The sequence below is a fragment of the Bicyclus anynana genome, chromosome 3, assembly GCF_947172395.1.
Source record: "Bicyclus anynana chromosome 3, ilBicAnyn1.1, whole genome shotgun sequence".
Taxonomy (NCBI): Eukaryota; Metazoa; Arthropoda; class Insecta; order Lepidoptera; family Nymphalidae; genus Bicyclus; species Bicyclus anynana.
In genome coordinates, this window is record NC_069085.1 from 13,762,193 (window position 1) to 13,781,216 (window position 19,024).

Below are 19,024 nucleotides of genomic sequence, written 5' to 3' on the forward strand. Positions count from 1 at the left end.
ACAGATAGACCGAATTCAGAAATCACGGGTATTTTGAAATCACTGACAAACACTTAAATTTTATTTGTATGTATTGATAGGAAGATACATATAAATAAAATTGAAGTGTTTGTCTTTGTGTTTTAAGTTTTCTGATCTAGTATCTATAAAAAATCATGAATTTTTGCAGGCATAATGTCAATATATGTAAGTATTATTATATTGATATTTTTCTCTGAATAATATTATATTTTCATGTTTTAAATTAAAACTGTATATTAGACTCGTCAAATGTTATCACAATTCACAAGGTAAACAACGCTTTTCGCGGTTTAATGAAACCGTCGGTAAAGCAGTGCCATGGCTCTAGACATCTAGGTATTATAGTTTGTAGGTCGCCGCTAGATAGCGCTATTGTAGCGGAAAATTGGTGTATGGCATTTGCGACGTAATGTGTGCCTATGTGTGCGTCGCGGTTTAAAATGTGTTACTAATTTTACCGCGTTCACGTGGTAATTCATTCATTTAATCCACACTCGTGCATCGAGTGGTCGCCTATCGACGCGGACGGTCGATTATTTTATTCCGTTGTTTTCGCAATTTAATTCGCGAATGCCATATTTCCGATGGCAACGATGTGAGTGTAACGCGTGTGTCCAATTGACATTGACATTAGTGATGTGACGTGCGTTGGGCGGGAAATTCAAAATAGTTTCCAAAGAATGTAGACCGCGCGTCAAGATATTTTTTGCATGGAATGCAATTGATACCTTGTGAGTTGTGAGTGATGTTGAGTGAAAGTCGTATCGTGTGGTCTTGTTGACATTGCCGACCGGTGAACGTTTTATGCAGCCTTGTGTTATTGGCAATAAACCATATATGCGAAGAATTTATACAACTCCTTCCGGCATATAGGTTTTCCTTGGATCTTGAATTAAAATATAAATAAACTATCAGGTAATTAACATTTTATAACCTGTTACAAAATTATCATTAATATACATATAGATAAAAAAAACATTTAAAATTCTATGAATATAGACGTGAATGCATTTATTGTAGAATTGAAATTATATTATTTGTAAATATTAATGATTAAAATACATACTATGCCTAATTAGACTTAAAATAAAATTCCTATTAGACTTCTATATGTCAACTGTAATATAATTAAGACGTAAACTTCGTGCTATGCGGATGATTTATTAATACTTACTCGTGATTCGGAGCAATTTAAACGTGTTACGCATTTGTTTGTGACTAACAAATAATTTTGTTTCGAGTAAAGTAACAATTTAATTGAACGTAAAATCGATTGTGTAGGAAATATGTTATCTATACTTATAATAAAACTGGTCGAATTCTATAAATTTATTCGCAATTTGAGATTTTATACTAATACCATTTGTAACACCAAACGTTACCGTGGCATAACGGACGCCAGCGCCATCTAGAATCTATACTTATAATACCTGATTTTTTGTACATTCTGTACATTGAAGATATTTTGAAAATTTTTGTTGCAGGGCAACAATCGATACTGAAGCCATATTTTTTTTTATTTTTTGTCTGTCTGTCCGTGTTTTTTTGTTATTCGGGCATCGCTGACTCTACTGAATGAATTCAAATGAAACTTAGCACGGTTTAAGACCATAATGCGGAAAATGTTATAGGATAGTTTTTAGATAGTTTTTATTGCGAAAATAAAATAAGAAGGGGGTGAAATAGGGGTTGAAAGTTTGCATGGAAAATCCTTCATTTTTAGAGTTACAGTTTTAATTTTTTTTTTCATAAATCATAAAAAAATACGAAATATAACGTGATTAAATTTTTTTTTTAATTAAACCTCTTAAGTGGTGAAATAGGGCTTGAAAGTTTACATTGGTTTCCACGCGGACGTAGTCGCGGGCGTCCGCTAGTCCTTAATAAATTAGGCTAAATTTATGTTGTTATAAATAAGTATATTACGTTTACTACCGACAAAGACGTACCACCAAGCGATTTAGCGTTCCGGTACGATGTCTTCTAGAAACCAAAAGGGATGTGAATTTTCATCCTACTCTTGAGTATGATGAAAATCAACCAACTTATCCAACTTATATTGTATCATCACTTGCCATCAGGTGAGATTGTAATCAAGAGCTAACTTGTAAATAATAAAAAAAACGTCATTGACGACGTCAGAGAAACCAGATTTGGACTAATCACATGTAGTCATGCCGAGTTGTAAATGTACCAAAGTAAGTGAAGAAACACCGTCAAGAAAATACTTAATTGACATGGAACTTCTCTGCCTAGAAGATCAGAATTTTCTACTGACTATTATCAGTTCATAAGGTTAATAAAACAAAGAAAATTAGATAAGCACCCTAAGCATTAAAATTTAATTTGATGAAACAAAAAGAATTTGCCTAATTTTCCGAGGTTCACACAACTTTTCGTCAAATAGGTTTATGTCAAACAGTGGGCATTTAAAATAATGCTAAGTTTAGACGAAGCTAAAGCCGCTTTTGAACGTCTAGTTACTTCAGTGGTTAGCCTATGTGGTTTTGGATCACAAGGTCCTGGGTTTGAAGCCTGGGTTCTGCTATATGAGATACAGAGCTTTTCTTTCTTCTAAGAAACTTTCAGTTAAAATTATCAGCCCGAAGTCGGGCAGTCGACACACCATTTGCACCGGGAGAGCACGTTAAGCCGTCGGTCATTATCATTAACATCTGATAGTGGTCGTTAATGACTTTATCATTATTACTCTAATCCCACCAATCCGCATTGGAGCAGCTTGGTGGGTCTAAGCTCCATATGGAGGCCTGGGCCGTTGAAATAGGCATGAATGCTGGCTCACGACTGACCTCGTATACAAAAAGTAATTTTCATGATAAGCCAGCGCTGGCTGCCGAGTGTAGACGCATCGAAAGTGTCCAGTTATTTTCTTCACTCTTTAAACTTTATAGTCGTGTGACAGAAAAGAGTCGATTGTTGTTGTGTTTATTTTTTAATTAGTGTTTTTATAAGGAAGTAGTTACAGTGTTAAATATTTATATAGTTTTCAAAATCATTTTATTAATAAATTATTTATTATTTGGAGAACGGGTTTAGTCTCTCACGAGATTACGTTTTGAACCGACTTGCGAAATATCTTTCCAAATATTATGCCAACTTGGACTTTGATCTGTCCTCTTTACACGGCCGTGTTTAGTTCAACGACTCTACAAGGCATTCAATCAAATACCTAGTATTAGCGACAGACATGAACATTATGATAATGATACTAAATCTCTATTAAAAACAATATTATCACATACATTAAGATGAAGATTTTTAGGTAATCTTTGTGTATAAATAGTTAATCATAATAAACAGCATATATATTGTACATAATATAACGGAATTTTAATGAAAAATATAGTTTTTGATTCTGTAGGTTATTATACAATAATATGCTGTCATTACCATTATCGATAATGCGATGCGACTGCAATCGACAAAAGAAAAAATCTGATCTATTACCGTTCTAAGAATAATAATAATTAGTTATGCAATGATTACATGACTAAATCTGTAATTACAAGAGTAAAGCGCTGACTTTTTCAGGATTTAATAATTATCATAACTATCAGCATATTTTAACGACCCGCTGTGTAGTGAGCCAAGCCTCCCTCCTCATAGGAGATTGATGTCTGTGTTATCTATAGGTCTAATATTATAAAGCTGAAGAATTTGTTTGTTTGTTTGCTTTAACGTGCTAATCTCAGGAACTTTACTTCTTACAATTTAAACTTAACTATACTAAAACTAGCTGACGCCGCGCGGTTTGACCCGCGTGGTTCTCGTTCCTGTGGGAATACGGGATAATATATAGCCTATACCCTTTTCGATAAATGGGCTATCTAACTCTGAAAGAATTTTTCAAATCGCACCACTAGTTCCTGAGATTAGCACGTTCAAACAAACAAACAAACAAACTCTCCAGCTTTATAATATTAGTATAGATTGGTATGAAAATAATACGAAATAAAATATTAAATTCTGTATTGTCGCCTGGAAAATATTCTATATACTTATTATATACAATGAAAACCAGTTAACCCATAAGTAGAATTGGTAGGTCGATACAAAAATAATTCCGGTTGGCCTTGCAAAATCATTAAGATATAAGAGCAAATAAAATACTTTCCCACTTAACAGGATTTTAATCTAGGTATAGCTATATATAGCTAGGTATATCTAGGTAAGATGTAGGAAAATACCCTAACGTAGGCAACCAATAGGCTAGTTGACTTTTATTAAATGGTTCTAATTGTTCAATATCATTCTACTAGATTGAAAAACAAATTATCATATTTTATTAAAACGCGATTACATGAAAAAATTAATTTTTAAATATTTTTTTGACAGTAAGTACATACCTACGTAGCATTAGGCCATCATGGTCTATATTTTGAATTGCTTCATAACGTCACGTTAACAAATCCTTACCAAACGGAGCGTTTGATAAAAATATCAGATAACAATTTAGTTTGACGTTTAGTTCATGTAATAACATTGTGACGTCACAAAATGGACGACAGCGTTTTTGACGTTTGAAAACAACGTCGTTACAATATAACTGTAACATTACATATTATCTAATATAATTATTTTATACAAAACATTCTGGCTAGCTATGTAACAAGGATGTGTGTAAAGGAAACTGGTCATACTACGTAAATAAATTTTCATGTTTGCATAAAGCTTGGTTTTTTAGTTTATCTTTAGTAGGTAAACTTCAAAATAAATTGCACGTCATTATTTACTATATTAAAAGAGATTTACCGTTTGTATTTATGACTGGGACTTTACTATAAATAGTCTATTATGTTGTAGTTATTAAATATAACATTTTTTGCCCTGCCCATTGAGGCAAAAATCATTTCATCATCATGAAATGAAATGAAATGAAATGAACGCTCAACGGTAAGAGCAGTTGAACTCATCACTGAGGGGTAGTGGTTCGATCCTCGCCCCGTTGGTCTATTGTCGTACCCACTCCTAGCACAGTATTTCCTGACTAGTTGGAGGGGCATGGGAATATTAGTCATATTATAAAAGATATGGCAGATATTCTTTTAAAAAGAAAAAAAAACAAAAATGAAAAATAGTCTAATCATTTTAAGAATCCGCGGTCCCTTAAGATTTCCTTTATCAAAATTCAAAAATTAAGCTTAGTTTACAAACACTTTAAAAACGTCAGTTGACTATTTGTATAGATTCTACCACTATCTACATAACATTGTAGTTCTTATGTTCTCATTGTGTTTTATTTCTAAACACTGTTATCCTACAAAGCCTTGATCAGATAAAAAATAGTATTTCATTCAACGTTTCAAATCCAAATATTTCAATTTTTTTTAAATTTAAGTGCTTATAGATACTACTATTAAACCAATTTAGATGTACTTAGATACAATCTAATATAATGTGACGTCATCGTCAACCAAAATCTTCATCATCAACCCATATTCGGCTCGCTGCTGAGCTCGAGTCTCCTCTCAGAATGAGAGGGGTTAGGCCAATGTCCACTACGCTAGCCCAATGCGGACGCAGAGAATTAAGATAATTCTCTGGTATGCAGGTTTCCTCACGATGTTTTCCTTCACCGATTGAGACACGTGATATTTAATTTTCTTAAAATGCACACAACTGAAAAGTTGGAGGTGCATGCCCCGGACCGGATTCGAACACACACCCTCCGGAATCGGAGGCAGAGGTCATATCCACTGGGCTATCGCGGCACGGCTCAACCAAAATCTTCGCAGATAATAAATTTTAAATGTACCTACCTGATGAATCATAATAATTTTAATGATGTCCATTAAAATAATTATTATTTATACAAAACTTGTATTACACAAATGATTGACGTCTAGTAACGCTAACGATTATTTAATCATATCATATTAACGACGGAGGATTTTTGTACTAATGGTTGATGCAATAAGCACCAGGTGTTAAAGACAAACGACGAATATCGGTTTTGGGTGCAAGTTTAGTATGTCTTCTTCTTCGCCCGCGACTTCATCCGCGTGGAATTAAATTTTTCTGGAATAAAATCTATGTGTTAATCCAGAGTAAAATCTGTTTCCATTCCAAATTTCAGCCAAATCGCTTTAGTAGTCACAGTGTAAAAGAGGAACAAACATACACACTTACACACAAACTTTCGCCTTTACAATATTAGTGTATAACTCGTACAATGTGTACATTTTTAATTTTTATGTGAAAAGCTTTTTTTTATCGAAGTTGCAGGCGTCCGCTACCTAGTCATAAAAAAAGAAATTCGGTTCAGGCGTTTTCGAGTAATCGATGTATGTATATGAAATAAAAACATACCGATCAATTTGAGAACCTCCTTTTTGAAGTCGCTTAAAAATAGGTACTTGATATAAGTTTGTTAGCATTACAACAAATAGATGGAAGTTGTTGTTTCAAGTTGATATGTGGGTATACACTATCAATACGAGTAGGTACGTACCTACATACATACCAATGATGTTGAATACTGTTAGAGGTGTTACTGGCGCATGAAAAATAAGGCGCTCAAAAGAGGAAAGTACATGTCCCTAAATGGGCCTTTATTATTTATAATTTATAAGCAGGTTTATAGTATTTTTTACGGATAGAAGATACAAATTGCTGTTGAGGAAATAATTTTCAGAATTTTTAGAACCCGCTTTAATTAGATAATTTTATTTTTCGTTTCGCTCCCTTGACTACAAATTAAACATTGACAATACAGTAAAAGTGTTTTTTAAAAACACTTTATGTTATTTTAAAATAAAAATAACATAAAGTGTTTTCTTTTGTTCTGCTTAGTTGACACTCGTAATAAAGGCCCAGCCTCCATATAAAATTGAGACACGTCCTTTATACACAACTCAATGTTAGTTGTGTGTGGTCAACAACGAACTTTATTTAAACAAATGATACACACATATAAATATAATGAAATTAAGGACGGAATTGTGCAAGTGCGCACTCAGTGTTGTAGTTACTATTCGGATCACTTTTTGCGATGATTTTCTAGGGACATAACAAATCTATAGTATAAAATTATCATTGCGTAATACCCACTTATCCTTGTACTTTGAACTTTACTCAATCTAGATACGTACCTATATTTTTATCACGAGATCAACGTTAAGTGTGAAAAAACTCGTAAAATAGCACAAATCATGTTTCTTATCACAGACGGAAATAGATAAAAAAGATATAGGAACAATTTTTACTTAATTTGTAAGAAATCTGTCAATATTTTACGTAGGATTAAGGATATCAGATTACGAGCCCCTACTTACGTTTTAATCGTTTTCTTATCTAAATGCAGCTATGATTTCATTGGAGTTATACCTTTACAGAACATACCTTTTATGATGGAATTATATTAATTTAATCGAATTTAAAAACAAGGAAGTACTAGGTAAATTATCATCATCATCATCATTCATCATCATCATCATCATCATCATCATCATCATCATCATCATCATCATCATCATCATCATCATCATCATCATCATCATCATCATCATCATCATCATCATCATCATCATCATATCAGCGATATTAATGGTCTAAGATATCAGCCGATGGACGTCCACTGCAGGACACAGGCCTTTTGTAGGGACTTCCAAACATGACGATGCCACCACGAGCCACCTGCATCCAGCGAATCCCTGCGACTCGCTTGATGTCATCAGTCCACCTGGTGGGGGGTCGACCAACACTGCGCTTTCTAGTGCGGGGTCGCCATTCCAGCACGTTGGGGTCCCAAAGATAAATTATACACGTATAATACTAAATACTACAGTCGTCAGTAATTTTATATTTTTTAAGTTGTTTAAACATTGTAACATAATTTTTAAGAAAAACAATAACCGAATGATATTTTATCTGAATAAATGTCGCCTTGAAAAATTTAACGAGGTCTTATGTTCTTAACGACGTACTAAAAAAAAACTACACAATGTACGAATTATATATGTATCGTATAATGAATAATCATGTTAGTTAAATGTTTATTTTTCATAATTATTAGACGATTTTAATGGATCAAAAGGCCAGACCTCCCAGGCAGACCTTATAAGCCCTAACAATGTTAATGAACCTATAGGGTGATAATCTTGAATTATTTAACGGCCACAGTCAAACAAAAAATTTCATGATAATTACCGAGCCCTACTTCTTGACGTGCTCTTAGAAGCACCATGGGTTGCATACCAACTTCCCAACAGCGGGCGGGAAAATTTATATTGAAAACCACGGACCTGGCCAAGGTCAAGCTTCTCTTTGACTTATGTGCACTTTCTTCTTCCCTACCTCTAGCCTAAAACCTATCCTACCCTTACCCTAACCCTAATCCTATCCTATATTTCAAGTTGGATAAGACTGCACACGTTGTGAGAATTTTATTAAAATTGGCTAATTAGTATACCCTTGCTTGTCGTCTATCACATCAGACACACACTGATATATAAATGCGAAATATTGTACGTAAGCGTGTGTGTGTCTGTTTGCTTGTGCAGTGGCTACTGAAGCTATTTGGTTGAAATTTGGAATGGGAATACATTTTACTATGGATTAAGACATAGGCTACTTTTCATCTCGAAAAAATCCATGCACCACGCAGGATTTGCGAAAAACTGACTTCCACGCGGACGAAGACGGCCTCCGTAGCGCAATGGTATGCGCGGTGGATATACAAGACGGAGGTCCTGGGTTCGATCCCCGGCTGGGCAGATTGAGATTTTCTTAATTTGTCCAGGTCTGGCTGGTGGGAGGCTTCGGCCGTGGCTAGTTACCACCCTACCGGCAAAGACGTACCGCCAAGCGATTTAGCGTTCCGGTACGATGCCGTGTAGAAACCGAAAGGGGTGTGGATTTTCATCCTCCTCCTAACAAGTTAGCCCGCTTCCATCTTAGACTGCATCATCACTTACCATCAGGTGAGATTGTAGTCAAGGGCTAACTTGTAAAGAATAAAAAAAAAGAAAAAAGAAGTCGCGGGCGTCCGCTAGTATACGTCACAAGAGCTGCTTTGCGCTCTCCAACTTGAGGCATACAAAACCTCATGTCATGACACAGAAATGCTTGTTAAGTTTTCCCGGATATGTTCTAGTACAAATAGGTACCAAAATAATTTTCTTGCATACTAATATCTTGTTATTTTCTTTTACAGATAAGCAAGATGGCGTTCACAATGACAGAAGGTGGTTTCGGCGTGGGTGATTACGTGGCATTTGGTGTGCTGTGCGCCGCTTCTTGCGCCGGCGGCGTGTGGTACAGCGCTGTGGGCTCGCGCAGCAAAGCTGTGGTCGACATCAAAGACTATCTGCTTGGAGGAAAGGCGATGTCCACCTTTCCAGTCGCTATGTCTTTAATAGCTAGGTAATAGCATTAAATATATACTTTACTCTCCAATGCGGCTGACCTTATATATTTTACTTATACCTAGCCGATGCCTGCATTTTCACCCGCGTAGTTACAGTTCTCGTGAGAATACGGGGATAGAATATAGCCTGTGACACTCACAAATAAGGTGGCTTTCTAGTGGTAAAAGAATTTTCAAAATCGGTTCAGTAGATACAGAGATTACCCCCTACAATACCACAAACTTTACATCTTCATAATATTAATATATAGATAGTTACGGTTGACTCGAATAAGTCACTTATTCGCAAAGGGATTAGGTACAGATTTTAACGAAAGATCCCAATCGGCTTGATTGTTTTTTCATATCTTGAATCATTAACATATTTTCAATATTACTAATGTTATGCGTTTTGGCCTAATTCTTTTAGTTTTTGAATTTGGGAAAAAAAAAATGTTTTCTTCAATATGAGACTCCAGTTCTATGTAAAATTCTAATTACTGGGCAATCTCATTCACAAAGACAGACAACTGTTAACAAATAGATAGATAGATAAACTGTTATCTCGAGTAGACATAGACGAGGCGGAGTACGTTGTTTTATTAGACCTAGTGATTATAAACATCATTCTAAGCATTATAATATTGTGAAACCATGATCATAGATACATGACATTCATGTAACTGATAACATTATGCTAACTATGAGCTCATTCATATCACGGCCATTAATATAATCGTAAATCTCAGAAGAAGATAAACGAATAAAGCATCGATTAGTAATATCAGGAGGGGTGACATGTGGAATACTAAATGAGGTTCTAAAGATCTCACGACTTTTCACGGCGTTCTTGGCTTGACAACGTTATTTTACATAGTAAATTCAAGATACTTTTTGTGAATTTACGCGAAAGTCAAAACTAAATAAAATCAGGAATGTGGTATATATTTGTAATTGATAAGTAATAGTTAATACAGTATGCCTAATGTCTATCTAAATCTAAGTAGTTTTCTTCATTTGTTGACCCAGATATTGGAAGAATGTTTAGGGGGTTAGTTATTTTTATGTTCATTGTTCGCTAACAGATGCCCTGTGGTTTCACCTTAGTAGTTTGTTCCTCCCCGTAGAAATACGGGCACAAAATATAGTCAATGTTTCTCTCTGATATCGTAGCGTTCCATTGGTGAAAAAAATTAAAATCAGTTATAGAAGTGGTTTAGCTGTAAAAGCGTAATAAACAAATAAAAAACCTTAGTTTCGCATTTATGTAGGTAGGTAACTATGGATTTATTCTTATTTTTGGGTACCAACTCCAATACGATTAGTGAAGTAGTTTTGTTGTTCTTTTTCAATATTGGTAACCGGTTTACCCAAACTGCCATGCGTTTCTCCAGCATAGGTGTTTATACAACGTAAACTGTACAGCTAGTTTTCAATCAATATCTTTTATACATCTTAATATCTTACTTTCACTTACTTTTTTTTATTCAATCTCATGTTAGCTCTTGACTTTTTTATTCTCTACAAGTTAGCGCTTGGCTACAATGATAGATTGATGATGCAATCTAATATGGAAGCGGGCTAAGATATTAACTTACTCGGCTTGCACGCCTATGAGGCAGATTGCGTATGAACATTAAAATGTAACAATATCTGTATATGACCACATTCTGGCAATAAATGATTTATGATTTATGATTTAAGAGTAGGATAAAAAACCTTTCGGTTTCTACACGACATCGTACCGGAACGTTAAGTCGCTTGGCGGTACGGATTTGGATTTCACCTAATGTTAAAGAAACTGTCTATGAAAGCGGGCCAAGTAGGAGGTATTAGTGCTATCCATCAGCAGCGAAGACTGAAATCTTCAAATAGGGAATCCGTTCATGTGTTTTTGGCTCAGTACGTTAAATTATTATTAACGTCCGTAAAACTCGTAGATTTTAAAAGGAATAACCCGATAGGTATCGGGTTGTTAGGAACTTTCGCCCCTGCTATCCATCTACCACTGACGATTTGTATGTGGCTTCATCGTGTCGGAACACTAAATCGCTTGTCGGTACTTCTTTGCCGGTAAAACTCAGTGGTGTTTACCAGTAGGCTAAGTAGGCTGTAGCCTAGATTGGCAGATTTAAGAGGGCGGCAAATTTGACCCAAAAAGCTTTTTCTTCTACAGAAATAAAGAAAATGTATCGATAATTTTAATATTTTAGTCCTGTACGTCCTGTACAGTCCTATACTAAAATATTAAAAGTAGCAATTTTATTGACACAATTTAAAGCATTGCTAACTAAGATATCTATCGAATTTCATAGTTCAGTAGGGGCTGCAAAAATTCAATAGCTTACTGGCGGCAAATTTTCAAATCCGCCACTGGTAAAACTGGTAACCAGCCACAGCCAATGCCTACCAGACCTAACCCCAGACCAGACATCATGACCACCTCATTTAAAAATCTACAGAATAATTAGTTTACAATATTCCTTACCTTGATAATGTAAACTAAGGATAGCAATCGATTTTCTAAATATGCTCTTAGTGCACTATCAGCAGCTATTGTGATAAGAACAAAATAACCGATAACTGATAAAACGGTTGTAAAATCTACACTTGAAGATTAAAGTTTGAGCACGTCAAATGTTATCATTCAGTTGTCATTCATTTTTTGCCGCTCTTTTATTTCTGTCCGTCTAGCGACCGCCGCCATTACAAATGTGTTGCTATGCATCATAATGCAAAACATTTAAAAATATTTTTTTTAATTGCAAAGAATGTTCGACAAAAAATCTGATCATAAACTTTCGGTATTTTCAAAAAGTGCATGTGATATAATATTAAAGTGTAGGAAATTCAAATCAAACAGCTTCAGAAATATGTATATAAAATATATCTAATATATTCCTTTATTGTATGAAAAATTTCTCTAAGATAGTTTTGGCGTTTGAACAACCCTGACTTCAGCCCCAAAATGTAAACTTGCTCTTAAAGGAATCGACTAATGTCGGCAAAAGTTTTTTTATTTTTCAAAGAGTGGAGCATTGAATACGTAATCTTTCGGCAATGCTCCAATTTGATATTGCATTGACGTACGATGATAATGACGCGTAAAAGAACGTAAAACAACTTACTCTCACTCTCACAAGAACTCGTATTGGTTCGATGTGCTAATGATTTGACTGGCTGGGCTGATTGAGGTTTTCTTAATTGGTGGTTTGGCTGGTGGGAGGCTTCGGCCGTGGCTAGTTACCATCCTACCGGCAAAGACGTTAACCGAATTAGCGTTACTGTTCGATGTCGAGTAGAAACCAAAATGGGTGTGGATTTTCATCCTACACCTAAGTAAGCCCGCTTCCATTTTAGTTAGATTGCGTCATCACTTACCATCAGGTGAGATTATAGTCAGGGGCTAACTTGTAAAGAATAAAAAAATATATAATTGACTCCACCTCTGGTATGATGATTACCACCATTCAATCAACGGCCCTGCTATTGAGTAGCACGTTGCGTTGCGACGTCGTCGTGTGGTATGCCCAACCTGCGGTGCGGTGACTATTAAGGTATAGGTATAGGGTATAGTTGACTCATATCAAAGGAGATGATCCATTTCAGGTCCACTCTTGTACCCCGTATCATTAAAATTTTAAAAATACAAGGATCTTATTAAATTATATTAAAGTGAATAAATGTAACTAAATAAAAAATTAATAAATAAAATTAAAACCCAAGTTTTTGAGTTATATCAAGATGGCGCCTATAAAGCAACTATGACATGATAATTGACAGCAAACGTCAAATCGATTACTGCATTGAGACGTCATCAACCCGCCATTATTACCCTTAATAGCGTTGCATTTCTTGGGGGATAAATAATATTATTTCGAAGGAATTAAAGTAAATTCGTAGATTTGTATAATCAAAAATAGTTAAAAAAATATTTTCTTTCTTTTCCGCTAGGGTACAATGACTGGACCTGGGCTCCATACAATTTTGGAGCATCTCCTTTAATATAAACAATATTAATTTAGAATAAGGGTCCGAAATATATCGATATTAGTGAATAAAAGTTAAGGATTTGAGAAAAAGTAAATTTGGAAATCATGTATATTTTCAAATTTTCTAAACGTCAAAAACGCTGTCGTCCATTTTGTGACGTCACAATGTTACTTGATGTATTAAAGGTCAAACCAATTGTTAACTAATATTTTAATTTTATAATTATATAATTTAAGGGATTTGTTAACGTGACGTCATGAAGCAGTTGAACTATAAACCATCATGGCCGACAGGTGTTTTGGTATTGTAAATAGTTAAAATTTTCATGTCTGTAAAAAATATGATATTTTTTTTAATCTACTAGAACGATAATGAACTATTTATGATTATGTAATAAAAGTGTCAACTAGCCTATTATACAACGATTATCATATTAATTTGTTTGCAGTTATGTATCAGGAGTGACAATTCTCGGGACGCCGGCAGAGATTTACAACTACGGCACACAGTACTGGCTGGTCATTGTGGGTGTTACGTTGAGCTGTGTAGTGGTAGCCACCGTGTACTTACCGGTGTTCTGTACCCTGAGGCTCTCATCGTCGTATGAGGTACGCTTATTCAATAAAATTATGTATTTTTCGCTAGCCACACACGATCAAGTTTATCGTCAAGTCTGCAGAGATGTTGGTAGTAAGAAAAATATCAAAATATGGTTATGGTTGTCGTTTCACGTATGTGGCTAGTGATGCCATGTGTCCGGATAAAGCCGTACGTTAAATTTTCTATTCCGTGTCCGGCCAAAATAAACGGTGTCCAACTTATCCGGCTCTTGTTTGGCTTAAAGACGAGTGTATGTGGGAATAAAATTTACGGATAGTCATGGATGCTTGATTTTACATCAAAAAATTGTCGTTCCTATTAATACTCATGTACATAATATCCTCAATAAATTGGCTGTCTGGCCTTTTTACCCAAACGTCAGGCCAAACTGACTGGACTGTCCGGCTTTTAATTTCAGCGACCTGGCAAGCCTGTGTGTGGCTAGTGGGTATTCTGTTACTGGGTCGCTTTCCGAGATAATAGACACCGAGCTCATCTCTCAATATATATATCTAGATAGATATAAATATGCTATGAAATATTTTTGTATCACCTAATGAAATTGAAATCAAAGAGGTTTTATCCACCTAAACAGGTCGAGTTAGTGAATAACTACGAGTATATGGGTCAACTGATAGTTCTTTCAAGTAGCATATGAAACAATATATAATGTAGTTTTAATCTAATTACAATTTTACAAATTTTAAATTATTTCGTTGCAGTATCTCGAGCTTCGGTTTAACCGGCATGTTCGCGCTGTGGCATCAGTTTTGTTCCTTTTGGATGAGGTAAGCTATTTACTTAAGAGTGATAGCCTAGTACAAGCAGTGGAGTGCAGTGATAGCCCGGTAGATATGACCTCCTCTGCCTCCAATTCCGGAGGGCGTACGAGTAGGTTCGACGAATCCGGCCCGGGGTATGCACCTCCAACTTTTCAGTTATGTACATTTTAAGAAATCAAAATATCACATGTCTCAAACGGTGAAGGAAAAACATCGTGAAAAAACCTGCATACCTGAGAATTTTCTTATTTTTTTCTTAAATTTATGTTTGCCGGGTCATTGTATTTAATTGTATTGTAATTCATAAAAATTCGACAAAGCGTAAATTATTTTCATCAAACGAAGCTACTACAGTCGTTATGTACGAGGTCAGTGTGCCTAGTGGGAGATTTCAATATTTTGATACTGTAACTATCGCGTTGACTCTAACGCGATAGTAACAGTACGAAACTGCCACTAGGCTCTCTGGTTAACGTATCACGTAACGTAACGTACAGTAAGAAGTAAGGAAAATGCTCTTTTGTATACCTATATTGAGAAACAAATAACTTTACGTATTTACCGGCTATGAGGATGTCCGATCCGGAGAGGATGTTTAAAGTTAAATGACTATTAATTAATTTTAAAAGGAATATAATTATAATTAGGTATATTAATATGCTTGCTGTCAATATAATGACTGGAAATAGGAAAAAAGACAAACCGGAATTACCTATTAGGTCATACATTCAACTTTATTACTTTACCTACAAATGTATAGATTTGGTATATTTTGTTGCATAATTATAATGTTAATCAGCGTAAAACTTCGACTAATTTACATATTTTGTATAATTCATTATGTCGCACATACATAAATGTAAATAGTCTAACAAGTATTGACCTGGATTTTCAGTTTTATGAATTTTGGTCGAAGGAAAAATTAGACAGTCAGAAAGTAAAGAAAATGTATGCTTTAAAACAGAGCTTCTTTTAATTTGAATCTATAATTATTATGATCCTTTGTCTTTATGTCTTCTAATATATCGCAGAGGTTTATTATGGAAAATTGTACGATCTTAAAGAATCTTGCTTTACCTAGAATTTTATGAATGTTTGTTTCTCCATCGCGGCTCAATTACTGAACGAATCTGGATGAAGTTTGGCACAAAGAGATAGATTTTAGTTTTCTATAGCACATGCATTATTGGGGATTGGGGATTAAGCTACTTCGATCCCCACATTCCTGCCAGAAATAGGACCTACGCGGGTGAAACCACAGGACATAGTTAATTTGACGTTTTAAACGTGAAAAATAACAGTATAGGTAGAGTTAAGTAAAATCAACATGCTCTGTACTCGCTTAGCGCCTGTTAGGAATGTAAACATCAATTGTTACCCGCGAACAAGATCATGTTATTGTTCGTGATAATATTTTTCTATAGAATTTTCCTAGTTGCAGGGCATTGTTATTGCTCTTAGTAAAATACATAAATTTATGAAATAAATGTGCAAGATTTTAGTAAATGATCAAGAAACAATTAATGTGCAAAATACATTATTATTGTTGTTAGGTAATTATTGTTGAATTTTAAATTTGCTTTTTTAATATTTGTTAGAAATATCTTTCTTTTATAATTTTTAAATTTTTTTTGTTTAATTTTTCCGTCTGAAAACAGAAGCGAATTTTTTAAAATCTTAAAAATAAGAAAAAATATTTCTAACAAAATATAAAAACAAAGTCAAAATATATTTATTTCAACTAGGCTTAGTTTACAAGCACTGTCTAATCGTCAGGTTATCATATTTTTAGATAACTATCGGACGCCCGCAACTTCGTCGGCGTGGAATTTAGTTTTTCAGAAATCCCTCGGGAACCATGGATTTTTCCGGGATAAAAAGTAGCCTATGTGTTAATCCATTCTATAATATATCTCAATACCAAATTTCAGATAATTCGGTTAAGTAGTCGAGGCGTGAAAGAGTAATAAACATTCATATCATTAAAATCATCAGTTTTCGCAAATCTTGGGAAACCATGGCTACTTTTTATCCCGCAAAAATCCATAGTTCTCGAGGGATTTGTGAAAAGCTAAATTCCACGCGGACGAAATCGCAGGCGTCCGCTAGTAGGCTATATTTTATCCCCGTATGCTCACGGGAGCGGGAACTACGCGAATAAAACCGCGGGGCGTCTGCAAGTAACCAATAAATCAATAACGGAAATATTCTTACTACAATTTAAAAATAGATCACAATAATTGCCGGCCAAGGATAGTTTAAATCTGGACTTTACTCGCGCTAGAAGCTAAAGTGCGAGCGCAGTCAATTGATCATATAAAGCGTCTAATGAAGGTAAGTATTAAGAGTATTACCAACACGTCATGAACAAAGAGCAAGACAAGACGAAGTCCAAAGTCCGTCGTGAAAATGCCGACATTGAATTGTTTCTTACAATTCAGCGTAATTGTACGATAAAGTCTTTATTGCCGTAATGAGTTTTATGCCACTGTATAGCCACTGTTTAATAATGATCATAATAATGCTTATTGTTATATTAACTTGACAGCCTCTCTGCTGGCCTATTCACTAATTTGGTCTTTATTAACAACCGATAAAGATAAACATCAAATCAAATGATAAACGTCATCTACTGACAATCCTTCGTGGATATATACTGGTAGTATTATATCCACGAAGGATTGTCAATAGGCACTGGATGTCATTTTAGTAGGGGAGCCCGGTATGCTAAGTTTGCAGTTACTAAAGCGTCATGGGGGACCGATTAGAATTGGTTGATTACACGATAGGAAAAATTAATAGTTACATACTACTACTACTTATACTAATTAAATAGTTGTTTCATTATCAGCGGTGTGACAAAAACTGCAAACTTTAAAGGCGATTTTGATCACTTCGGCTTACTGAAATTATCATTAAATATTAGCGATTATTTTTGAGATTTTCTTCCAAATAAGTAAAAAATTAACCGTGCTTGTGGCTCGGATACTGAAATATATATCCTGAAATATAGTTTTATTTTATAACTTTGGGACCCTCCTATCCCACTACATTACGGTTAAATCGTAAAATTTTTTGAAATGCACCCCTTCTAGCTATCGAATTATCCATATCTGATGTACTGAATTGAGTATTTTTGAAGTTACTTTATTTTATTGGTCGCCTAAACTTACACACCAATACTAAAAGCTCATAATTTGTGGAGGTACTCAACAACGTGCAATGTATAGTATCTTAAGTCTAACTGCCGCGCTCTAGTAACTGCAAAAATCCTCTCTTCGGCTCTCCTACTATTTGTTACATAAAATATTGATGCTGTTTAAGTCAACTAACATATCTAAATGTTAGTGAATTAGCTTGCAAGTAAAAGTCTTTTGCAGGTCGCTTTGCGGTACTGCATGGGTTCGATTTCTAATAAAAGTTGTATTATCATTATTATTTAGGCCTTTAAGCCTTTATGGTATGTGCCACCAAATTTATAAGCGGATTGTCGGGTTTAGGCTATATTATAGACACTGTAACGTTCACTATTGGATGCTAATGATAAGTATGGGATGCAGTGGCGTAGCGTGCCTTGGGGGCCCTGTATATATATAAATTTATTGCAAGGCCCAATAAATTTTGATAGTGCGATTGTGGATTACCAATTTCTGCTTTCACACGTAAGGTGCCCCTGTCCGGGGGCCCGTATAATCGATACGGCTGATAGGGTAGTAGCTACGCCCCTATGGGATAGATGGCTTAACATGCTCTTAGCAATCTTTTACCAAACAAAATTCAGTAGGTAAAATTAAGAGTCAATACTCTGAAATCAAAAAGGTGCCTTAAATTAACGTAAGCGCTTGTTACCAATCAAGAATATAATAACCATTACATCATATCGATGTCTATTTAATAATATTACAATAGAATATACCTATTGACGTATGTAGTTACTGGAATATATTTTCCGTGAGACAATAATTGTATCAGGAAAATCGTTTGAAACCTTTTATAACTACGTCAGCACTCAGGATTTATACTTAGTTTACTAGCGGACGCTTGCTACTTCGCCTTTAGACCTCCTTAACCATTCGCTGCCCGCGAGTATTTTATCGAAAAGCCCGTCTGCGTTGAAGAAGCCGACAGTCAGGGAATGCGGTTTTAATCTACCGTTGTGAGCCATTTAAAAAATCTTTATATTCCTCTATCACGCGGAGCATGATACTGTGCTCGCCTATTGCCCTAAGTTTACTTTATATTTTTTTACATGTCACGTAAC

The 19,024-nt window shown here is 34.9% G+C and overlaps 1 protein-coding gene across 1 annotated transcript in view; it reads left to right on the plus strand.

The window, feature by feature from the left end:
* The first annotated feature begins 451 nt into the window (after positions 1-451).
* The window catches only part of LOC112058283 (sodium-coupled monocarboxylate transporter 1), a 30,433-nt gene continuing 11,860 nt past the window's right edge, over positions 452-19,024 (plus strand). The window contains exons 1-4 of the mRNA XM_024098998.2: positions 452-936; positions 9,197-9,405; positions 13,830-13,989; positions 14,704-14,769. Coding sequence (XP_023954766.2) covers positions 9,206-9,405; positions 13,830-13,989; positions 14,704-14,769 — 426 coding nt within the window. The 5' untranslated portion in view covers positions 452-936; positions 9,197-9,205. The remainder of the gene's footprint in view (positions 937-9,196; positions 9,406-13,829; positions 13,990-14,703; positions 14,770-19,024) is intronic.